General features: G+C 40.9%; 1 protein-coding gene across 1 annotated transcript in view; it reads left to right on the top strand.

Annotated features, from left to right (window-relative positions):
• Positions 1-26,666, top strand: part of LOC133126006 (cadherin-7-like) — a 112,728-nt gene that overhangs the window by 66,947 nt on the left and 19,115 nt on the right. The window contains exons 5-9 of the mRNA XM_061237790.1: positions 9,178-9,345; positions 11,825-12,012; positions 13,096-13,349; positions 14,897-15,033; positions 21,428-21,549. Of these exons, the coding sequence (XP_061093774.1) occupies positions 9,178-9,345; positions 11,825-12,012; positions 13,096-13,349; positions 14,897-15,033; positions 21,428-21,549 (869 nt within the window). The remainder of the gene's footprint in view (positions 1-9,177; positions 9,346-11,824; positions 12,013-13,095; positions 13,350-14,896; positions 15,034-21,427; positions 21,550-26,666) is intronic.

Genomic DNA, 26,666 nt, shown 5'->3' on the forward strand with positions numbered 1-26,666 from the left:
AAAAATTGCTAACTCAGCCAGTTAAACATCAATTGACACCTTTTTTTGTTCTTCCCTGATGACTCATGTGGTCTGAATTTAACAACGCTGTTCTAAAAATGTTAAGAGGCTGTTGTCTGGAATAAAAATGCATCTCAGTGAATTAAAGCGGCCCGTCATGAATACTGATGCGCCTCTCACCTCTGAGCCAAAAGTGAGGGAGAGGGGGAGAAATCTCCCAGAAGCCCTGAAAGCAGAAAGGTTATCCTCCTTCTGTCTTGTTGAAAGTTGATTCCCAGTATAATTGGAGAAGGGCACTACACACACACACACACACACACACACACACACACAAACACATGAATGCGCACACACACACAGACGCACAAACACTCAAACAAAACACACCAGTGAATGCTGTTGGAAATGAACCATTTCTGATTTGTGGGTGTTTGTTGCTCAGAGGAAAGCACCAATTTATGGCGCATTTCCCAGGCTGGTGACGAAGGTTGTTCCATTGCCGGGTTGTCACGGGGTGGTCGATGAAGCAGTCAGAACAAGATAGAGAAATAAAGTGTCCGTTGTTAAACACGCCAACAGCTGTGCCATTCTCTGCCAATAACGCTGTGTAGAAAACGACCCTAATAAATGAAACAGAAAGTCTGAGAGAAGAGTACTTTGGCCTTGTTCCAGTCAACTCCAGAGTTATGGCAACGGTTTTTGTCAGTTACTGTATAATTCACTCACCTGTTGACTAATCATAGCTTCTCAAAAAGTATCTATAGTAGAGAGCAAAGCTTTACAATAAGGTTACATTAATTGGCATTAACTAATGCAATGAATGAACTACTGAAAAGTTGATAAAGCTTTGTACATCATTAATTAATGATTCATCTTTGCACTTTGAGATTGTTCACTCAATTAATAGTGCGTAATAAATGCAATATATTATTATTATTATTATTATTATTATGTTAACAACTGTATTAGTTGATGACAGTTAGGCATGCTCTTTTTCATACTTGGAAGATTGTGGCTTTATAAAATAATCACTGTCCACACGCAGAACACATACTCCTGGGGTCCGTTCCTGAAAGCAGAATGTCTATTCCGGAAACCTCGGAAAAGACATTGGACCATACAAATTCATTAGAAACTACCAGTAAACTTCTTGATCTATCTCTATCTATCAATAAATAATACGTATCCATAACTGGACTCTCTTCTCTCTCACTAGCCTTAACCCTTGTGTAGTCTTAACATTCTGTACACTCCCCTTGTCCGAAGGGTAAAAAATGACGGGCCTTCACTAAACCCCTAAAGTAAATAAGCTTAATTGAATTTATTGAAATTGAAATCTATTTTGCATGAAGAAACAACCTGTCACTCATCACAAATTTCAAGATTAAAAAAGGGGTTTTCTCTGCTGTTAAACATAGTGGCAGATCATTTTTGACCCTTAAGAGAACACAAGGGTTAAACACACTGGCACTTGGATTTCTGTATGTAAAGTAGTGTCTGACTCTGCTCTGTACTCCCACATGTCTCATGGGGTGTGTGTGTGTGCATATGTTCAAGAAAGAGAATGTGTCTTTGTGTGAGTGAGTGAGTGAGTGAGTGAGGGTCTTACAGGAAAATAGTAAGGACCCATTCTTTCTCTGTGCAAGTGAGTGACTGAGTGAGTCACTAAAAGAAAAATGATTACAGGGAAATGTATCTATGTATGTGTATGAGAGAGAAAGAGAGAGTGAGTGCGTGAGTGTGTGAGTGAGTGTGTGTCACAAGAGTATTAAATTGGGTGACTCAGCCCCGTTGTCATAGTACATAGACGGACCCCATCTGGTGTTGAATCCACACTGTGCCAGGGCCGACTGTGGCTGGCAGTCCCGCTCTCCAAAAAAGTCTTAGCATGTGTTTTAGTCTTGTCAGGAGACTTAGGGCCAGTTTCAGACGCAGATTAGGCCTAGTAGGCATGGGACTAGATTCCTAGATTAAATTAATTGAGATTCTCCATACAATTCTCAGTTTAGTCTAGGACGAAGCTTAATCTGTGCCTGTGGAATTGGCTCTTAAAATCATATTTCTTTCTCTCAAGAATAAAATAGGTTTTGTTCGAAGTTACTTTTTTTGCTTGACAAGTGAAATTGTCTCACCGCATTGGCAAATCTTGAAATTAGCCAAACTGTCACACCTCATTGGCAATCATTTTCAGAATAGATTCCATATTTCTTAAGTATAGCATTGTTATCTGATTATGTGCGGCAGAATGCTGAGTTGTAAATAGTCAACATGGTAATGTTGTAATGAAGTTACTCTCCCTCAACAGAGCAAAAATTGTCAAGTGGTGCAACATGACATTAATTACAATCAGAAAAAAAGCCTCATTTGATTAAGGGAGATGGATTCTTAATGCACAATCAACACCTTTCCTGCATGCTGGCCCATTACATTTCTGGTGGAGCCATTTTCACTCAAGTACCCACTAATTAAAACAATAGGGCTTAATTGAACACTTTTGAGCTATGAGTATATATAGCTCCGGAGTGGTCAATTAAGGCTTGTGTTTTAATTAGTGGGTACTTGTCTCTTGATTTTTCATAGATGTTCAAGAGCCCCTTGTGATTGGTGAAATGCATTATATAAGGCTAATTGACAGTGGCACTTGATTCTTGATTTCAGTTAAAAGTATGTATTTTAAAAAAGAGAGGAAAAAAAACAGACCTAAGTGAATATGAATATATGCATTGTCTCGTCACGCATATCTGCATCTGTCATTTTCTAATTAGGTTGTTTCTGAAGCTTATTTCACACATTAAATGTACAGAATGCAAGTTACACACACACACATACACCACACCACTCACAAACTTTTTCCAATCAGCTTGACTGCTCCTTACCTTAAAACTACCTTCTTAGCAAACAGATGACCATCTGTCATTCAGCGAAAAGTCAAAAATCACCTCGCTTTACCCACTTAGCTTTCAGATCTTAATGAAAAGAGTATGAAGAAAGGCCAGGCGGCTCTGAGGGAATTAATTATCCGTTAAGGGGATATTTAAGTGGGAAAAGCCATGCATTTCAATTTGACATACATGATATTTCTAAAATGGCAGAGCTTAATGATTCTGATTTATCTCTGCCTGCTCCCATCGTGTGGAAAAAGGACTGTTTAATTGAATGTGAAATACTCAAATAACGAGAGTACGAGGGCCAACAAAGGGAAAAAGTGAGAACAGGTCAATCCTGTTTAGATTTCTTCAGTACAAGACCTGGCTTTCTGGCCATCTTGTCATAGAAGAGCAAATAACAAGCATGGATGATTTTTGTACTAGAGTGACTTCAGTAATAATAATCCCATTCTAATTAAGGTATACGTATGCCCTTTCAGTCATTCGGCAGTGTGATTGCTGTAGCTAATCCATTTTGTTCATGAAGCGCTGATGGTTGAGAGGTAACTCACAGGACATGTAAATAAGCTGGTTACATGCACCAATTCTGAAATGGAGATAAAATAATGCATTGAACAAAGGGATTGTTTCACATTTGCATCCTTAGTCAAGCACTAAACTTTGGAAACTCAATTTAGTTTCACAGTATAGAATGTGATAAAACAAATACGTTATGTGTAGTTCTCATGTGCAGACTTCCTGTGACTCTATTGTATGTACAGTAACCACACTCACTGAGCACTTTATTAGGAACACCTGTACACCTACTTATTCCTGTGATGATCTAATCAGCCAATCGTATAGCAGCAGTGCAATGCATAAAATCATGCAAATATGGGTCAGGAGCTTCAGTTTATTTTCACATCAACCATCATTTCAACAAGTGACTTTCACCATTGATTGATTGTTGGTGCTGGGGTCAGGGAAACTGCTAATCTCTTGGGATTTTCATGCAGAGTTTGCAGAGAATGGTACAAAAAACAAAAAACATCCAGTGAGCAACAGTTGTGTGGGCAGAAATTCCTTGTTAATGAGAGACATCAGAGGAGAATGGCCAGACTGGTCAAAGCTGACAAGAAAGTGACAGTAACACAAATAACCACACATTACAACAGTGGTATGCAGAAGAGCATCTCTGAACACACAATGCATCAAACCTCTAAGTGGATAGGCTACAGCAGCAGAAGACTTAATAACTCAAAATAATACATTGAATATATACCTAATTAAGGGCTTACTGAGTGTATATACAGCATATTTAGACTTTTATGTGGACCTTAAATAGCCCTTCTATTTCAAATTATTCCAGTGCCTAAATTATGGAAGATGTTATGAATAGTTAATTTTGGACGTAGCTCAATTTTTTAAACACTTTAAAACATTCTCTTACAAACTATGGCCTAACTGTTTGTCCTGTTGCAGAATTTGTGTGACCACCTGGGCAGGAAAACAACGGTTGTGTTTCAGATTGAAAAGCGTATAGATCAAAAGGCTTCGCCGACAGCATCTGAAGCAATCTTCTGTGCTGTCCCTGAGAGCTCAGGCTTGTTTGCTGGCATGAGTTGCAAGTCATATGCAAGCTGACCCGCATAATCACATTAAAGTGCCATCTTCCCCACCCCATCCTTGATAAATGTGACAGAAAGAACAGAATGAAAGAAGGTGCTTTGCAGCTAAGGTGGTTGTGCTCTGTATCACAGCGAATCTTATACATGCTGATTGCAATTAGTTCCTAAGTTCCCAGTTCTCGATTAATGTATGGGAGCACTGGGAATGGATGTCGGCCCCTCGATTCAAATGTGAACCCACATTTGTCTTCTCTGAGTCTTTCTACATCTGGAGTTTATACCGACATACATCAAATTAAGTTTCAATGCATTCATATATTTTTGCGAGGTTCAGGTTTGTACGCTATTAGCATAAATGGTGGCCATAATTGCTGCCCGGGCCAGGTAAATAAAAATGCGGTTTGCACCAGAGGCATACTGGCATGTCACTGTGATGCACAGGCTGGGAGTTTAATCAGTATGTTTCAGTGACAGTGACTAAAGGTGCAAGCAAAACCAAGGGGAAGAAATTGGGACGGGGCCATAGCCCTCACTTTGACAGCACAGAACATTGAAGCCTTGTGAGGGTTCAGCTGTATTGGTAACACTGTGTGGGTCTGTCAAGGGTCAAGGGCTTCTGGCACCATTAAAGCATATACAGTAATATCTAACTCAAACAAAGCTGTCTTCAACATGTCATGCAGGTTCCCAAGGATTTCAAAATCTTTCCTCAAGACTCTCAACCTTAGTGTGTTCATAAAATGTTTTATTTAATTTGAAGTGCACATTCATCTTAGGTCATCAATAGATAATAATTGAAAAAGAAACAAAAATAAAAAGGCTGAACCAACGGTTCTATGGATTCGGAGTTAACAGCGGTTCTATGAATTCTGGATGACCATCAGAGGACAGTGCTAAAAAGCAGTGAATCTTGTCACGCCCATATCACGTATGCGCAGGTTACGATCTTGTAACCACAAAGTAACCTTTGAAGTACATGACGTAAGGCAGTACACCTCCCATAAATACATAATCTACGCACCTATTCATACAGAATCTTCTAGCAAGTCTCAGAGCGACAGGGAACTCTTAATTGTCTTCCGGAATTCATAGAACCATATTTACATGCATAACTCTGGCTCTATTTCCTTCCCCCTGATCTTCAGAGAACACAACATAGTCACAAGTTAACTCATCCATCTTATGCAAAAAGGCTAGGGTAACACAGCCACTGCAAGCTCATCATGAGCAGCTACGTTGACCCTATAGGAACAGGCTAGGGCACATGGTGAAGAACAGGTAGCCGCAGTGCATTTATCCTTCCGTGGTAAGTCATCTGAGACAGCCTCGGCAGGGCTCTGACCTTACTCTGACCATCATGACAGACAAAAAGGTTGTCAGGCCTACGAAGGCTGGCAGTTCAACGTATGCGTAAGTGCATACACTGGCCGGTTTTTCCCTGGCTTTTTGGAGGGCTTAGATGCTGTGGTGCTGGGAAAGGTGGGTCGGGAGTTGGGGGGGAACCCCAAAGAAAATTGTATGTTATTTGATTAAAAAGATCAAGTACTTATGGTTTTTGAAAAATATCCCGCCAGGTTACACTCTTGCCCACTAGACAACGCATACAATATACTGTATGCTTGAATACATAACAGATTACAAAATAAATTGCTAACATTAAAGGCATTACTAATGGCAAGCGTGGTCTTTATTGATACATAATTTAGACCAATCGTGCAATTAAAAAATTATAATGAACAGTCAGCAAAAAGTCGGAATGAACATTAACAGTCGCAAATCAAGTATTTACTCACCTGGACATGAATTGGATGTTCAGAGGATTTGAAAATGAAATCCGTCGCGAGGAATGAAATAGAACAAATAGTTTCAGTTGGATTCATGTAATTAAGCCGAACGTTACAGCTTTGCTCATTTGTTTATTGTTTACTGAGACATACTCTAGCAAACATTATGTCTGGCAGCTCTTTTCTCGTCCCGTCTTTGTTGAAAAATGACGGAAATTGACGGTAAATTTAGGTTGAGGTTTGCTCATGCGACTTGTGTGCAGCTTGCTTGTCTGAAAACGGGAATAACCTCAGTTGGATGGAAGCCGTGTGCTGTCTAAACTGTTTCGGCATGGTTCACAGGCATCACAACAAGAAAGGAGACACTATTGTGCAGATGATATTTAATTGGCACCTGGGCTACACTGTGCAAAAACAGATTGATGTAAAGATGGATAGGCAGATGACAGACAGATGGATTGGTATATAGAAAAAAAGTCTGGAGAACTTATTGCAAGAGAGCAGGAAAGAAAAAAGTTATATTCACAAGGGGCATGAAGGTGTAGAGACATAGCCAGTCACAAGCTATTGGTGTTTTGAATTCTTGTCTAAAAGATGTGAGAAAAGGAGAGCAGCTGTCAGGAATGTTGGGATGAAGTGTCAGATTAACAATGCCCGGTCATCTTGAGAGTGTTGAAAGTTTTTTGCATTTATAATTTATGGGATGATTTACATATTATCACTTAAGACTTTAATACTTCTCAATTTTTTAAAGCTAGCCATTTGCATTGTATAAATTGAAATTTCACTTTCAAACTGTCAACCAAGCTGCAAGGTAAGTAAACTATGTCTAGTGAAAATATATTAGCACAGTGACTTGTCTTTTGCAACAAAGGGTTGCATATCCAAGGAAAATATTATTTCATGAATTGAAAAGTTTAGCACACTGGCACCCTTTATCAAATTTATCTAAATAGAGCCGTCAATTTCAGAGAACTCCTTCAAAGCATAGGTATGTGCTCTATCATCAATGCTGACTCTTTTTTGAAGTTGATGGAGATGCCAATTCTGTGCTCTGAAAAATATCCTTCTTCAGCTCAGGATAATGGTTTAATGTAGGTTGTTGCTGTTCTATAATATTGAGTATACAGTATTATTTACAGTCTATGGGGTTATACAGTCTTAATTTAAATTTAGTAATTTAAAATGTACAGTGAGACAAAGTTCATATATTTTTTCTTGATTTTGCTCTGAACATGCTCTGATTTTTTATTTTTAATGAAATAATTCCGATGTGGTTAAAGGGCAGATCATCAACTTTTATAAAAAGGTGTTCTTATACACCTTATCTGGTTTCATGTAGAATATACAACACTGTTTATCCCTTCAGCATGTTTTATGAGCTGACGATGGCTGCAGTACAGGTTTGGCATAGTATCATCAAAGATGCCTGAACACCTGGTGATGATCAGTCACAGACTTCAAGCAGTTATTGCATGCAAAAGATATGTGACAAAGTGAAAAACACTTTAATTTAAGTAACATTACTATGTCCCAAACATTATGGTGCCCTGAAATAGGGGGGCTATGTATGAAGGTGCTCTAATTTCTACATGGTGAAACCAAAGATATATAAAATACTCTAATAAAAGCTGAGAATCTGTACTTTAAACACGCGTGAATTGTTTGATAACAAATCTAAAATTGCGGAGTATAGAGCCAAATCAAGAGGCAAATAAACTTTGTCCCAAACATTATGGAGCTTACTGTGTATGGCTATATAGCTGGAGGTAAGAATCACACAGGGCAGGTTATCTTTTCTTAGTTTGACACAGCCTCATGGGCTCAGCTATTTTCCCTCTCATTTCATTCATTTCGCTCCCCTACACCCCCCCCCCCACCACCACCACTACCCACGCCCTCCTTTGTCGCAGTCGACGGCATGCACTTTAATGAGCTCTATATCACCTATTCGGTCTCGCCGAGGGCGGGGGACCGCGGGGAAAACAACCTGCTCCATAATGATTCCCCCGCTCCGTATCAGAGGTCTTGAATAAAGAGCGAGAGATCAGTGGCGCTCTCTGTGTAATTCCCATAATTGTTTAATTTGGTAAATTTGCCAGCAGTGCTTTTCATCTTAATGGCTTCTATGGCATCAGCAGAAAGATAAAGAACAGGAATGAAAAATCACTGAGAAGAGCAGCAGTCGATTAACAATGAAAGACAGGCACCAGTGGAGAGATACCTGTTTGAAAGACAATCCTCCCCCGTTTTTGTGAATTTAGTCCGACGCCATGAGTGTGCCGTGGATCATTTGCAGCCACAGGTCTGGCTTCCTTTGGAAATATCATAAGAATGCAACGTGTGGGTGTGAGATTTATCACTCTTTGTGGTATGCTGTAATTTGCGGCATTTTATTAAGGGAGATGGCGGGAGTAGGGGTACAAACCAATAAATCGTGCTTGCTGCCTTTTGTCAGTTTTCAAATTAACGCAGGCCCTGATCCTGCCAGGAATGGTGTTTACTGCTTCAATTTGACTTTTTTTTTTATCAGTGGGGTTGGCATATACCAAATAGGGACAGAGGGTGGAGGGGCTCTGTCAACCATAAAAGGTGTGACCAGTGTCTTCACACCTTATAATTTTCACTCTAGTGAAAGTACCTTTTAACAGAATTTACCAATTTTGCATTATCTCGAGTTAAGGATAAGTGGGACCTATGAATATGCATAGACGTTTTCTAAGCTTAAGTACATTGTTGTTATCGTGTTATGTGAATAGGTATAATAATTTATACACACAAACAGGTAATATTAAAATGAGTTTACAGTATAAGACTACACAGTTCTCTCTTTGAATCACACAGTTTATGTCAAAAACAGTTCCCCCCCCCGCCTCCTCTTTCTTCTTTCCACAACAGGCATAATCAGAACGGCGCTTCCCAACATGGACCGGGAGACTCGTGACCAGTACGTGCTGGTCATCCAGGCCAAGGACATGGTGGGACAGATGGGGGGGCTGTCCGGCACCACGTCCGTCACTGTCACGCTCACAGATGTGAACGACAACCCGCCACGCTTCTCTCGCAGTAAGACCGCCCCTCACCGCCGATGTGTGACCTCTCCGCGTTTTCCGAAGCTTGCCGCCTCCGGCTCCCGCCCGGGGTTTATAAGCGAATCGCACTCTGCTCTTTTTACAACGTTAAATCCAATCCTTTTTTACGATACGCGCGCGCTGTGTGACCTGTCACCCATTTTAGAGATCAATAAACACTGCATCCTGTGCCTGTCACTAATTCCCTGAAATGTGAATTCACCTTGTAAAACTTTATTCTGAGACAACATTCATCTGACAGAGTCAAGATGGTTTAATCTCCTGATTCATAGCTACAGTATCTCCTTCCGCTTTGCAGTGTACATCATTGGCCAGAGTTATTGGATTGAATGTATACTAGCATTTATGTTTTTATTAAGTAGAATGTGGCCAAATGATATGTAAATGATTGATATAGATGCCTCCTATTTTTATTTTCGTGATCCTTTTTAATTTCTATTTGATAAATTTATTTGATCCAGCACCCATTCAGCTCTGTATTTACAATGTTTATTTAAAATATCCTTTGGCGTGTTGTGGTTTTCATAGCCAGAAAAAGATGCTTTTATACTCACTGTTTAATGCAAAGACTTCAATCACATTTCCCCCAGGAGTAAAGGCCTTTGCTCTCTCTCAGTCAAAGCTTCAAGGCTCTTTCTAGGAGAGCTTGAAAACATGGATCAATCAGACACTTTTACCATCAACCTATGTAACCCCCCTTCTAATAGCCACCAGGCTACGTGTCTGGATTCAAAACAACAAGGTGCCTGTGTTGATAATGTGGATTACCAAAAGTCTCAGTAGTTTTGACCACAGAACTGTAATGAAGTCAATCGTCGAACTTCTGGAAGGAGAGTCTGGCTCAGGAAGTGGTAGACACTCTTTAAAACAAGTGCAGACATGTTGTGGTGTGGGTTTTCGTGATGCCCACAAGGTCTCTTGGTGCCCAGTGACCAGTGCTGATTGTGTCTGAGAATCCACACACGGAGCCAAGGTCAAGTCAAGTCATATTTATTTATAAAGCACATTTAAAATGACTACCATCTACCAAAGTGCTGTACAATTTGTAATTACTGTACATGTAAAAAATAAAAACAGTGGAAAAACGAAACCCACAGTACTGCAATAATGATAGTAATAGTAATAGTGATAATAAAGATACAACAAAAACAACAACAAAGACAGTTCTCATGGGGAATTAAAAGCAAGGGAAAAGAAGTGAGATTTGAGCTGGGATTTGAAGGTGTATATGGATGCTGCAGACCTGATGGAGAGAGGCAATTTGTTCCACAGTCTCGGTGCGGCCACAGCAAAAGCCCTGTCACCCTTCAGCTTTAGCCAAGACTGAGGAAAAGAGTGGAGCAGCTGGGTGGAAGACCTCAGTGACCTGGGCGCGAAATATAGGTAGAGATCAGAGATCAGAGATGTAGGAGGGGACCACAATGGCCCAAACAATCCCGCGTGTGACATTGTGTGCCCGGGTGTGGGAGGGTGGGAAACAGGAAAACATGGAACAGCCATTAATTCCATGGTAAATTAAAAAACCATCACAAAGATTACGCACAAGCGAACAGCATCGGCAGGATATTAGCACTGGGAGTGCGACTGATGGAAACGCCGGTGTAAATAACAGGGAGACGAGCATCGCTGCTACAATTGGGCAGAATATGATTATGAATATGATTTAGGGGAAGAAGGAGCATGTAATCCTGTTTGTGGTGGTTCAGGATACCAGGTGAAGGCCTCACGAAAACAAATCCATTCTCTGTTCGAAACTGCGGGCAGGCTCTACTCATTCCCTTTTACATTTTTATTTATCCAAAAATGTGCAGGTCCAGCACTCAAAGCTGTATTTTCTGGTTATCTCAGGTAGTAGATAAGGGGGATAAGGTGTTAAGGCTTCCACACTCATTCATGGGCAATGTAAATACAGCTTTTCACAGCCACAGAGTAGAGACAGAGCAATAAACACCCGGGGCAAGCGAAATGGAAATTATTTTGTCTTGCGATGGACGTGCGTTGCTTTCACATGAACTGTATCGCATGAGTCTGGGAGTGCAAGTACTCCTGATCAGAAAGAACCCACAGAAGCCCTACAGCAGTAAGCCAAATGTGAATGATGAATGAACCTGTAAATAAAACGTACTGGCCCCACACTCCTCTCTCTACCCGAAACAGCACACCAGAGCGGTACTGTATTTGGATTGTTCAAAGTCCCCGTACGGGAAAAACTTTTTTAAAGCGAATAAAGGAGGACCGTCAACCGATTACTCTGAGCGATGTGTACAAATAGCTTTGAGAACATGTGACCAAACGAGCAGAAGGCATCTAGAGCGTGGGAAGGGAAACGACGTCCATCAATAAGACAGGTCCAGTCTTGTGGAGAAGAGGTAAAAATGAAGCTAGCATGGACAGAGTTTAATAGCCGTGTGATAAAATAGTCTCATTGATAACTGTGTTGTGTTTTTCTGCAGAGTCCTATCAATACACAGTACCAGAGACCCAGTCCGTGGGATCCGTGGTGGCCAAGATAAAGGCAGCCGATGCCGACATTGGCTCCAACGCAGAAATGGACTACAGGATTATTGACGGAGACGGTCTCGGGATGTTTAAAGTGTCCACGGACAAAGACACGCAGGAAGGAGTCATAGCTCTGCAAAAGGTATGGATTGTATGTAACTGAGTCCCGGTAAATAAGCATAAAATATTTCTAACCTTTCTGAAAGATTTCTAACCTTTCTGAAAGGGCTCGTTCATTGCAGAAGATTGTTACTGAAATGAGCAAATAGATAAATAACCAATATGCTCTTAATAAATGCCCTTAATACTTAGAAAGTGCAGTTTGATTGTTTAATACCCTAGGGTATCTGGGATCCCATCCATTTATCTATTCAGACTTATTCATTAGTTGGTATTTGCTACAGCTGGTAGCATACCTGTAGTAATGCATTGCTGGGCCAAGGCCAAATGCCTGGATGGCACAAAAGCATTTATAGATCAGCCAAAGTTGTTGAAATAGATTGTAAAATCAACCACATCCATTCGTGCTATGGATGATTCAGCACCACCAGTAACCACCGACTATGTCCAAGGGATTTAAGATGATGAAAACGTCTCTCTCTGCATTACTCATTCTCGCAGAAATAAAGGCAAGTTTATTAATGCAACAGCTTTAAATCTGTGACCTCCATCTTTGAACCGCTGCCAAAGCCGTTGACTCCCTCTGCCCATCTTTGTTTTATTGCTGAAAGCAATGAATGCGACTGGCAGAATGAATTGCTAATGGTCGCAGAAGTCATGTCTCAATGTTCTCATTTCAGGCAATTCCTGCCGAGATGAAAGAAGACCCTAGAATATCATACCGTCAATTGTGTCACATTGCCATGTATGCAATCTCAAAAGCATTTATTTGAGATTCATGAATCTAACACAGGAAACAAATTAAAGCCTCAATTAAAATATAAATGTTTGAGGCTTTCTCTTTAATAACTGTCCATGTGTTTCCTTCTTGCCACACAAGATAATACAAATATCTGGATGAAAAATGCATTTGCATGAGCTAGTGATACAGTACATTGGTCACTATGTACTCAAATACTGCCAATGATACTGGGAGGCTGTCTGCTATGCATTTGGAGTGCATCAACTGAAGAATGTCTTTCCTTTCCAGATCCAGATATCTTTACAGTCTTTTGCCTTCTTTGACCTTTTTTCATGTGTGATTTTTCTACACACAAATCTATAGCCCATGGACTTTGAGACAAAGGCAGGCTACTCCCTGCGGATCGAGGCAACCAACCGGCACATTGACCCGCAGTTCCTGAGCCTGGGCCCGTTCAGCGACACGGCCACTGTGCGGGTGACGGTGGAAGATGTGGACGAGCCGCCCATCTTCTCCTCTCCGCTCAGCAAGATGGTGGTCTCCGAGGCCGCTAAGGTGGGCACCATCATCGGGACCGTCTCTGCGCATGACCCCGACGCCTCCAGCAGTGCCATCAGGTGAGATTATTAATATTTCTATTGCTCAACCTTTTCTTTTATTGAAAACATATTTTGTGTTTTCAGACTCCCTATTTTGAATGCCAAATTTTTAATGTATTTTAAGAGTTGTGCCATCCTGGCAGCAACCTCAATTTGGTAGAGCACAGACTATTTAGAGTTTTCAGACTCCCTATTTTGAATGCCAAATTGTAATGTATTTTTAGAGTTGTACCATCTTGGCAGCAGGCTCAATTTGGTGGAGCACAGACTATTTTGAGTTTTCAGACTCCCTATTTTGAATGCCAAATTTGAATGTATTTTTAGCGTTGTCCCATCCTGGCAGCAAGCTCAATTTGGTAGAGCACGGACTACAGTAGCATGAGGGACCCCTTAACCCGTGTGTAGTATTAACATTCTGTATACTCCCCTTGTCCTAAGGGTCGGAAATGACCCGCCTTCACTGAACCCCTAAAATAAAGCAGCTTAATTGAATTTCTATTTTTCCATTTTGTCATCAAATTTCAAGTTGAAACTGTTAAACATAGTGGCGGGTCATTTTTGTTCAGCCTGTTGCCTTTATCTTTCATTTTGAAGTCCATACCAGCTGAATTGTGGAGTAATTTTTTTGGGAAGATTAGCACACTTCATGTTACTGGTACAGGCACCCTGCAAGCACTCGATTGACCAGAGTAGCCGTTCTTACACGATGAGGTGGGGGATAATTTATCGACTGAAACCCTTGCTCCTTGGGAAACACTAAAGCTGATTATCGACTGCGGGTGGAGCTGTCTTCCTCAGTCGATACTGGCATGGTTTTGGCTACGTCACTCCACAAAGGATTTGTGCTGTAGGCGCATACATCACCTGACTAACCTGTTCCCTATTGACTGGCGCCTGCCTGTTCTTTTCTGGAAGGACTCATGAATGTGTTATTCGTGCAGGATAACACCATGGACTGCTTCAGGGCCAGTTACAGATGAATGTGTAATGATGGTGATGCCAAAAACAGCACACACTGCTTGTTTTGTTTTCTCAAAAAATAAATTGTTTGGGGGGGGGGGCTGCTGTTCTATTACACTAATCAGCAACAACACTTTTTTTATTTTGCTTATGATGAAGCATCATACAAAAATGCTTTCACAAAAAAGCTTCCACTTGCACTGTGTTTGAGCTTCTGTAACTTTATTTTTGTCATATTTGGAGTAATTCTGACTCAGGGTTATGCCTGTAGTCAAAATGGTTCAAGAATAGTAACCATTTTATTTTGGGTATGTCATTTTCAAGCTTGTGTCGAGGGGCGATACTTAAGGTGTTAAAATAACAAGTATGTGATTAATATCTGAAGGTCTAATCCACATAATTACAGCTTTGGCAGCATTGACTCTGATTCAAAAACTGGATTTTGGCTGTCAGAATTGGACACATTATGTCTTTGGTGTCCATTCAGTATTTTACATTGTGGAACTCTTGAAATACAAGCCGAACTTGACCTAAAAAATGAATGCATGTATTCCTATTGAGTTACTGAAATACTAAGAATGCTAAAAGCTGTCTGGGGCTTTCAGATACTCCATAGACCGCAATACCGACCTGGAGAGGTTTTTCAACATTGATGCCATGACTGGAGTTATTAGCACAGCCAAACCTCTGGACAGAGAAGTCAACGCCGTGCACAACATCACCATTTTCGCCATGGAAAGTCGTGAGTACAGAGCATTTCTTTTGTCATACCAACCACTGCCCACGTCACCCCCCCATCTTCACCGACATTAAGATGCAGAGACATGTAGGTTGCTATGGGAACCTTGGGGCTCTATCACTGTCAGTGATGGGGAATTTTAATTTGTCCACTTAAAAGTCACTTCAAGACACGGCAGCCCGGGAGAAGGCTGAGTCAGAGCAGGCTCGCACTCTGAGCGAGCTGAGCTACACAAATAAGACTGCTGCCCCTTGGCTGGAAACTCATTGAGATGTCATAAAAGGTGCCTTTTGTGCTCTGGAACTGGGCAGATATCCATCTTATGTCGTAGTGAAAGCAGCACTTTATAAAGATTTGTTTCAAAAACAGGCTTGGACTATTGAATCTAAAAGATGCGTCCAGTTGTTACACGAGAAAATAAAGCAGGTTTGACGTACAAAACTGTTATAATCAGCCTTTTAAAGGAAATTCATGTGGAATGCATTTAGGCTGGTTTAACAAATGTCTTTACCAGGATTCATTGTCTAGTAGTTGTATGTGAAATGTTGTCATATTGGGCGGCACGGATGGTGCAGTGGGTAGTACCCTGCGACCCTGATCAGGATAAGCAGGTTCAGATAATGGATGGATGGATGGATGGATGTTGTCATATTTCATTATAGACTCGGTGAGCACTTTATTAGGTAGACCTGTACACCAGCTTGTTAATGCAAATATTTAATCAGCCAATCATGTGGCAGCAACTAAATGCATAAAAGCATGCAGATCCAGCTGCAGTTGTTCAGGCCAAATGTGAGAATGGGGAAGAAATGTGATCTAAGTGACTTTGACCGTGGAATGATTGTTGGTGCCAGACAAGGTGGTTTGAGTATCTCTAAACTGCTGATCTCTTGTGACAAAAAAAATAAGCAGCAATTTTTTGGCCAAAAACGCATTGTTAATGAGAGAGGTCAGAGGAGAAGGTGCAGACTGGTTGAAGCTGACAGGAAGGTGACAGTAATGCAAATAACCACACCTTACAACAGTGGTATGCAGAAGAGCATCTCTGAAGACACAACACGTCAAACCTCGAAGTGGATAGGCTACAGCAGCAGAAGACCAATAAGTCCTAATATAGTCCTAATACCTAATAAAGTCCTCACTGAGAATAACTTTAAGTACACTTGTTAAATGATAATTGTTAGAACTGAGAACAACAGTATTTCCAGAGAACAGCTCTCAATATCCATTATGGCGTCAATAAGTTAGATACTACTCTGAAGAATATGCCTTTTTTTGTCCCTTTCTTCTTTGAACATTCGAACATAAAAAGGTGAGACGGCGATGAGCCATTTAACCCAACTTGGCCCGTCGTGTTCTTTTTCATATTCATTGTATAACATACAGCACTGTGCGGAAGTCTTAGGCACCGGTATTACATTCAGCAGGGAGGTTGTTCCAAGCATGTTTGAGAACTTGCCACAGTTCTTCTGCAGACTTTGGTTGGCTCCTTGCTTCTGATCTCAGACAGCCTTGATCAAGTTTTTATGTAAAAAGTAGTTAATTGCTTACAGTAATACGTTACTTTTTTAAATGAAATACAAAAAATGTCAAAAAATTACATCTTTTGGAAAATGAATATTTGGAAATCCAAAATGTGGTCTTTTATACTAACACATACAAATAAATTAACATATACAGTGGGCTCAAAAATTATTGGCACCCCTGACAGAAAATGAACAAACAATACTCAAAAAAAGTCTAAACAATATATTTATAGACTCGAAATACCAACATGTGATAAATACTGTGCTATATTAATGTTTCAATGGAACCAACCAAAATCATTTACTGATTTAATTAAAAATCAATTTCCACCAAATCAATGTTTCACAATTATTGGCACCCTTAAAGATTATTGTAAATAACACCTACCGAAATTAAACCAGGTATTAAATTCTACTTATTTAAGTTTATCTATATGTAAAGGAACTGTATTGAGTGATTACATCACTTCCTGTTTCACTAGGGTATAAAAATGAGGTAACACACATGCAATATCCCTTTGTCATCCAACACCATGAAGAAAACAAAAGAATTGGCAGTTCAAAAGAGGCAGATGGTCGTAGACCTTCATAAACGTGGTAATGGCTACAAGAAAATTCACAAACAATTGAATATGCCACTGAGCACTGTCAGAGCAATTATAAAAAAGTTCAAAAGATATGGAACTGTTGGAAATCTCATGGGTAGAGGACACAACTGCATTCTGCCCCCCAGGATACTGAGGAGAATGGTGAGAGAAGCAACAAAATCCCCAAGGATCACAGTGAAAGAATTGCAGGCCTTGGTGGCATCTTGGGGTCACCAGGTTTCAAAAAGCACCATCAGACGCCACCTCCATAACCACAGCCTCATTGAAAGGGTTGCCAGAAGAAAGTCTTTTCTGACCACAAGACACAGAAGAAAGCGCTTGGAGTTCGCCAAACGTCATTTACATTATGACTGGAACAAGGTTCTCTGGTCAGATGAGACCAAAATTGAACGTTTTGGTCAGATACAGCATCGGTATGTTTGGCGTAGGAACAGAGATGCATACAAGGAGAAGTACCTGAAATATGAAATATGGTGGTGGGTCAGTCATGTTTTGGGGCTGTTTTAATTCCAGAGGTCCAGGGGCACTGGTTAGGATTGATGGCATAATGAATTCCAGCAAGTATCAGGCAATTTTGGCTGAAAATCTGGTTCCCTCTGCCAGAAGTCTGGGACTTGGTCGTAGGTGGACTTTCCAACAAGACAATGACCCAAAACACACCTCAAGATCCACACAGAAATGGTTCCGTGACAACAAAATCAACGTTCTGCAATGGCCATCTCAGTCACCAGATCCAATCCAATCGAAAACCTGTGGGCTGAGTTGAAGAGGTCAGTTGATAAGCACAAACCCAAGAACGTGAAGGATCTTGAAAGGATATGCAAAGAGGAATGGTCCACAATCCCTCCAAATGTGTTCCTTAATCTTGTCAAAAATTACAGGAAGAGACTCCATGCTGTTATCCTTGCCAGAGGTGGTTGCACTAAGTACTAGGTGAAGGGTGCCAATAATTCTGAAACCTTGATTTTGTTGAAATTTATTTTTTATTAAATGATTGTTATGATTTTGGTTGTTTCCATTGAAACATTAATAAAGTACAGTATTAGGCACATGTTGGTGTATTACCTTTCTCTATAATTATATTATTCTTTATTTTTAAGCCTTGTTTGTGCATTGCTGGTGAGGGGTGCCAATGATTATTGAGCCCACTGTATATAATAAAGTCTAGGGTGCCTAAGACTTCTGCACAGTACTGTATATGTTTGATATTGTTTATATTCTGCTTAGCGTCATTCTCTTCCTCACCTCACTTCTTGGTGTAGAAGTAGTGGTTGTGGGGAGATGCGTGTGTGTGTGTGAGGGGGGGGGATGGGTGATGGAGGGAGTGGCGGTCAATATTTTACGTGTGGTAACCGCTCGGCTCATTTGCCGCACCTCATCTCCCTCTGCGGCGAAGCGGATCTGACAAACCGAGAACAGATGCTTTTCCCGCAGAGCCGCCCGGGCGGGGTGGCTGGGGGTTGGGCATCGGCGGGTGGGGGGTGGGCCGGCGGTCGGTTCTCTGCTCCTCCGGAGGCCGTGGAGTTTGATTGAATCTTTCCCTAATTCTTCCGGATGGTTCAGGCTCCCCCTTTTCCCCCGCCGCGCGTCTTCAGCTTTCACCGCCGACCTTCGGCGGAGAGACCCGCGGCCCCTCGCAGGACGCCTGCAGCGGAGGCTGGGAGGAATATCGATTGGGATGATAGGCAGAAAAAGCGCCACTTAATTGTTATTTATTCTCCTGTTTCCTGGGGCGCTCACGTGCTCGGCAGATGTTCCAAGGTTTCCAGCTCCGCTGTTGGGGGCCGACTGCTTCCCTGCATGTAACATATAACCAGACATGTTTCTTTTTACACACACTCATTCATGCACACACACGTATGTATATTTGTACATATGTCACTTATGTATGCATGCATGATGCATGAATGTAAAAAAAATTATCAGCATGGAAGCAGTAGGCATCCAAGTAAGCTTAAAAACCTTTAAACTATCACACATGTGCATCTTACTTTGACTCCATTCAAGTCTCCTCTAGCTTAGATGTAGTCCACAGAGTGATCTGGAGAGGTGATCATGAAGTAATATTTGTGCTAGCCACCTCCCAAGTAGTGCACAGGTATAAGACAAAAAAAGTGCCCCCTGGCAACCTCGATGGTTAAATAGAATCTCAACCATGCACAGCAGGGTGAAACACTGACTTACTTATTTGAAGAGGTTGTGGTCTTGACTTTGGTTAGAATGTGTGATGTGACATTCAGCTGACCTGCGAATCACATTTTGGACCTTTGTTCTGACTGGATAACATATATTTTGGCTCCAGCAAATCCTGTCACATTACGGTTGTAATAAAACACAGATTTTGAAGTGCCTTTGTGCAGTGAAACCATCATTAAATTAAACCATTAAAATGATTCAGAAGCAGAGAATTTAGTTGCATTCTGCTGCCTTCTGGGACAAAACATGCAGACATGACCAGCATATGCACTCATCAGCCTTTGTGTTCTGACAGTGGCTTTTGTCCTAGTGTACAGAATGCCTTAATATTTATAGCAGTGTTTTTTTCTCTCAAACAAAATATCCCCTGTCTGGCAGAACATGCTGATTCAAGCTGGGATATAACTTACATTGACTTTCATCTGCATACAGCACAGCAGAAACAACAATTCTATGCCCTCAGGTTGCACTTGTCTTTTTTTATTGCATCAATGCAAAAGGCCCATATGTCAGTGTATTGTCTATCATTGTAATGTCATGTAAGTATATCATTTCCTGTGGGTATATTTTAGCAGTCACAATGCTCTCCAACCGCTGCTATGCTGGAAAAAAATTTTTTTATAATTAATCACAGCAACTCCTCCTCCACCTTCTCAGGAAGCAAGCAGGAAACAAACTGAAGCTGTTCTTGACATTTATTTAGTTGGTTTTTAACAATAATTAAAATCCACATATGAGTCATTTTCATTGGAATCTGGAAGTGTATGTGTACTAAGGGTATGGCTTTGAGCTGGTTCAAAATATGGCTGTTGCACATTTTGTTTTGTACTTAAAATAGAAAACACTATTGACTTTAGACTATTGATATGCTGTCATAGGCTTTGGTTCAGACAGCAGGGGAATGTTACGTTGGCACTAAGGGGAGCCTAATGATTACCAGAGTCACAGAATGACTTAAAAAGTGGAATTGCTATGAGATTGTCCTTGTCTGTTGATCCCGTAGCAGTTTGTCATATGGACATATCAGTGTGGTCTTAAATCAGAGTAAGAAGGAGGTTGGATATCCTAGTGCACATACACAAACATGTATGGTGGTTCAGTTCTGAAGAGCACAAACCAAAACAGGTCCTGGTGGCAGGTTCAGTGGTGTTTTGGATCTTACTACCTTACTACCAAAGATATGGTCTCACAGGCATTTGAAAATGGCATTGGTGTTTCCCTAGTGAGGTGAGGCAAACAATGGAAGTTTTCACTCAGGGTAAGCCAAGCTTGATATCACTGCGCTTAAGCATGTCTGTAATGGGCCCCTTGGGGTGACATCACCCCTTGGGTTTGAATAAAAAGTGCAAGTTTCAACCTTCAAAGGCATCCATTTTGCTACCCAATGAATCACTCTAAAAGGGCATTTGCCATGTGTGTAGTGGAAAGTGAGATGCGCTGAAATCAATCACAACCTAGCAATAAGGTCTACACATGGGCGATGTGTCAGTATCGCCTACGTGTATCCACTTTAGGAAGGAAAGGGGGAAAAAAAATCTCCATTTCTGTCATGCTCCAGATGGCTTGCTGTTAGCGCAGTCAAATCCGTCAGTAATGCTGATGAAAATGACATTGTAATGCTGTTAATGTGGATATAGGGGCATCAATCACACCATGACACTGAATCTCAATTTTCTCGCGAGATATCTACTGAGGCCTGCCAGTAAAAAAAAGTGCTCAGCTTGTAGCTGAGTGTACTTGTGTTGGAAGATATTTCAAACGTTATTCTCTAATAGAACGAATAAAGGATTTGGGGAAGAAAATGTCCTGTTTGTGACATCATGAAAAGATTAATCATAATTTTGAGAAATGTATGCAGAAAAGAGTAAACCTGATGAAAACAGGCTTGCGGAGAGCCCAACCGTGCTTGTCTTCACTCCTCAAACAGCGAAACCTGACGCCCGCCTGCCTGGCTGGCATCTTAATTAGAACGCTCCCTTTGGAGCAGTGACTTTCTGTGTTTTATAATGATGAATTAGCTCATGCAGCTCTATCTATATTTCCTCCTCCTTGTGTTCTTCATTGCAGAGGACCCTACCCAAGTTGGAAAGGGCATTATTGTTATAACGGTGATGGACATCAATGACAACGCCCCTGTCTTCGCCATAGAGTACGAGACCTTCCTCTGTGAGAATGTCAAGCCGGGAAAGGTACAGTACAACTGAACCCTTTCTGTTTATTCTGTCAAAGGTATTCTCATTGTCTTCCTCTATATTTATTCTTAAGGAAGGGCAGAATCAATATTCAGGTAAAAAAAAAAAAACGGCTACAGCTATTAAATAGTTCCCATATGGTATTAAAATAGTGGCAGCTTTGTGTTATTTTATCCAGCATAGAATCCATTTGGACTTTTCATATGTAGCTTCCTATTTTGAGATATCAAATTCAGAAAGATATTGCTGTATTTTGTGATAATCCCTGGTGTTAGTCAAAAACTCTCCTGTTGTGTTAATGTCTGTTGATGTTAATTATTAAAGAATAGCATTTGAATCACACCAACTAGCATTTGCATTGGGCCATTCTTTGTGTTGTATATTTGGGGTAAGTGGCACAATGCACAATCCTTGCTTTTCAATAGATCCAACTGTATAAACAGGAAGAAAATGGCGTCCAGTTCTAGCTGATTTCTGATTCTAGCTATTGTAATTAGGACACAAAAAACACTGCATGATGAGATAGAAAATGCATTACTTTGACATGAAAATGGGACGAGGTGACTGTGGCATGAAATTGGCATTTAGTTGTGTCAAGTGACCAGAGTCGCATAGCAGCCTGTGTCACTTTCCGATTTAGCGTAGCCTCACGCGTAGCTTCATGACCAGAGTGTAAATTTCATTGATCTACACCTCCGCAGATGAAATGCTGTTGCAAGAACTCTCCGACTAAGAAATTAGTTAAACAGAAAAAATTGAACAAAGAAACAAAATAATGTATTCATGTCATTCAGGCTTTCACACAACGAAGAAAAATGAGTTTTGTGTCATGATAGCCTGCATTCAAACATCAAGGTTTCATTTTTCTTAAATCAAAATATTTTTGCCTGCATGTTCACTCTTTGGTAATGTTTGGAAACAACTAAAAGGTAATGTTTCATTCATGGCAGTATGTCATTTTGAAACATCAAAGCATAGGCACTAGTTTGTGTTTGTCAGGAGCGCTCACCATTTAATGCTCGGGAACATTTTGTATGTTTTCAGACAGCATGTCACTTTGACTTGTCAAAGCGTAGCCACGCGTCCGTGTTGTCGGAAGCCCTCGGCATCTTAAGCAGATGGCTATGCAAATGACCGGAAAGCAACAGCATGTCAAAGCACAAATGCTGCACTGCCGCGTTCAGGACTTTGCTGTCAAACGTGATGTTGGCCGTGTCGCTTTGTCCTCAGTGGCAGTTTGATCCATTTCCGTCTGATGCGGGCCGCCCTGTTTCACTCACCTTTGATCTCTGAGATCGGCACCGCAGCCCCTCCAGCAGAGCGACCTTCATTTGTCCAATACGATGTCCTCGATTGTCCTTGTCACATCATCATACGCTGTGAAATGAGGCTTGTGTTTACATGGAGACTCTTTCAGCCCCGCGCGTGTGCAGAATGCATTATGTGGGGCCGGTGCTGCTCGCTGTGTGCTGCTGGCTCACAGGCTGGTCTAGCCACCTTCGTTAAATGAGCCAAGTCGGCAAAGCCCAGTTTTTTCAGCTCCTGAAGTTTGGATAATTGAGCCACATTTTGGGGGGGTGGGTGCAGTTTTCACATCGCCACCAGTAAACATTACGCGGCGGTGCAGCCCTATCCCAACAGCCATGTCCCCTGAGAACGATCTTTGCCAGCAAGGTTGTTTCAGATGTTCCTGGGCTCGACACCGGCCGCTGGATTGCGCCAATCAAGAGAAATAATAACATTACAAGCCAACCGCTTCGCTGTCCTGACTCTGATTACAGTAGAAGGGATCGTGAGTCTAATAACCTGTCATCTTTCACCCTAATTAAGCCCTGTGCATGGTAATGGCCGTCCCTGGAGACGCTTCTTTTTATGGATTGTTGGCGTGTCTGTCCTCTGCCATAATATTAATTGATTTTATGTCCAGGGTCACGCACCGTGATAATTTCCACCGATGTAGCCATTACATACTTCAGCAAACTCCTTAAGCGTGTCATTTCATGAAACTTCCTGCCTCGGCAGTGTAAACGGTGAGACTGCCTGAATGTAGATGTGGGAGAATGATTGTGCTGAGTAGGTAATGTTGCACGTCTACCTCTGGAAATGCAGATAGAGGACAATGGGAAACAGCTCAGTAGCATGTCAAAACATTTTATGTGGCTCTGTGTTTTCCCTGTAATTGTATTGCCTCTTGCTAATTGCTGTAATCCCTCTTTCATTTGATTTATGAAGATGGAGATGACACTTTTGTGTTAGCATACAGTCTATACATGTATCACAGTACGGATTACATACACTTCTGATAAAGTTAGTGCAGAAGCTGAGTTAGCCTCATTCGACTTTAGTGTCTGTGGGAAAGATTTGATTATTTATCATGAAAAAAAAGGAAGAACGCATTTCTAGGATCTTAATCAGAGAGAAAGAATGGTGTTAGACTCGATGGATGGTCTTTCCAGAGAAACAGTGTCTGCGGTGACCTCTTGAGGTCTTTGTATTGAGCTCAGAGTTCCACGGATTGCTCTTTTCGACTGGGAGAGTGAACACACACCTCTGGGCAGCAATCTGCTGGCACTTATTGTTCCGCAACTGACTGGAGTAAAACCAGTAAAGCATCCTTGAAATGGTCATTGTGCATAACAAATTGTGTAGAATTATTCTCCGTAATGGGACTGGCGCTGCTGGTTAAACCAAATAATTCACAACATGTCATAATTTCACATACATATACAATTAGCACAATTGAAAGGATGTCCGATAAAGTGGTCATCATAAAAATAAACAAACACGTTAATCGGATGTAAAATCCAAATTAACATACACAGTAAACAATGATATATTACTTGAACCCATCACCATAAGGCTGACATGATACTGTCATACACATGACATAACAGTAACAAAATGGCATGTTTTGTCAAATGACATAAAACTGTCATACTTTTATCGGTAAATGGTATGACAGTAACATCTGCGTATGTCAAAGTATGACACTTTTATAAAATACTAGGAAATAAATGCTGAAATTCTGAACTGTCGTGTCGTGTTCATCTTTTTATCTCGAGCCCAAATGTATACAGTGTATTGCAAAACAAAAAGGAATTGGCCTTGCTGTTCGAATACTTTCGGAGTGGACTACAGATGTTTGTGTATACTCAGTTTCCATTTTTTAAAATAAATTGAAATATATGAAACCTACGGACTCCCTAAAGAGACATTGCAAAAAAAAGAATTAACTGCGCTGGTGCACACAAGTTAGTAACTGCTTTGCCTTATCCACTAGGCCAAGTGCTTGACCACGTCTATTTAATCATTTTAGTATCTTGTGCCCACAAGTTAGTTTTCTAACGAGAAGCACCCTTCATAAATATGCACAAATATAACAGTTATTTACATCTGCTTTATTTTACAACATGATTTAATGATTCAATAAAAGAATTTCCCCAAAAAACAAGTTCCACCAGATTTTCTGCAAAGATTTCCTACTACTGTGTTCAATTATTTAAATTTCGGTCTCATCTGACCATAGCACTTTCTTCCAGTCATAATTCCAGTGAGGTTTGGCAAACTCAAGTTGCTTGGTTTTGTTTATTATGCTCAGTAAAGACCGTTTGTGCCCCTTGACAGGGCTTTTCCCATGCTGATGGTTAGAATGTTGCATGCTTATTACCTCATTTTTATAATCTAGTGATGGAATGACACAATATAGTTCCTTTAGACTGAGATTAACTAAATTAAAGTAAGTAAAGTTGTATTGCCAATTTCACTTTATCTACAATAAATGTTGGGCGTGCCAATAATTTTTTGACCTGTGGTTTAGATTACTAAATCCCTTCCTATCATTTAAAAAGGCTAACTGACTTGAATTTGGGTTTCAAAGTGTACATTTGTCGGACCGTCACTCTGTATCAAAACATTGTACAGCTGTACAACAATTCAAGAGTTTATTGGTTGAAAATGGGTTCTAACTGATACAGCCAATGGCGTGGGGACTTGTTCTGATTTTGTAGCTGCCTAAATTGCACTCCAGACAAGCTATCACTGAAAATCTGTATACTGTATGCTTATTATCAAGCGAAGACTACATATCAAGCGAAGACTACAAGCGACATGGCTCAGGCAGTAAGAGCAGTCGTCTGGCAGTTGGAGGGTTGCTGGTTCGGTTCCCCACCCAGGCTGTGTCGAAGTGTCCCTGAGCAAGACACCTAACCCCCAAATGCTCCTGACGAGCTGGTCAGTGCCTTGCATGGCAGCCATCGGTGTGTGAGTCTGTGTATGAATGGGTGAATGAGACGCATCAATTGTACAGAGCTTTGGATAAAGGCGCTATATAAATTCCAACCATTTACCATTTACCATTTATATCTAGTTATACGACTGATAGGTCTGGTCCATTGACTCTATTGGTCAGTTTGCGTTCCATCTGTGCCAATATCCACGATATACACACGGCTAAATGGAATGTTCACACATTTGCTGATATTACTCTACATTTGTAGATCACCGTTATCTACTTTGTAATCAAAATGAACGTAACTTGACGCTATCATCATCTCACGGCTCATAGCCTACCAAAGTAAAATAAAATGAGTGAGTTTAAAGTGTCCTTTGATTTGGAGAGGAGTAGGAACAAAAAAAATACAACTTAGGCAACATCCTTGGATTGAAATACCAGCAAGACCACCAAACCCTGGCGAAGTAAATGATGACTCATAAGGGCACTGTGAGTTATTTAAATAACTGCACATTGTCTGGCAATGTCTTGATAAACGTCTATACAAATATGTGTGTCAGTGTCGTCTGGTGTAACGTAAACTAGCAAGCTAGCTAACGTTAATGCAGTGAAGATACATTATTGCAATAGTGTTGCTTAGCTAAGGTTAGTGCAGTGGGGATACATTATTCCTACTACCGTTAGCTAATGTTAGTACCGTTGCTTCGATAGAGGAGTGGGGGATACATTATTGCTAGCTAAAGTTCACAATACCGTTGCATACCTACCAATAAACTACTGTTTGGCTGAAGAATAAATTTACCATCATGGATATTGGCACAGCTAGGAGGTGTAATGGCTAGCTGTGCGAATATCCACAATATATCACGGGTTCTCATTCCAT

Source organism: Conger conger, chromosome 4, assembly GCF_963514075.1.
Source record: "Conger conger chromosome 4, fConCon1.1, whole genome shotgun sequence".
NCBI classification, from domain to species: Eukaryota; Metazoa; Chordata; class Actinopteri; order Anguilliformes; family Congridae; genus Conger; species Conger conger.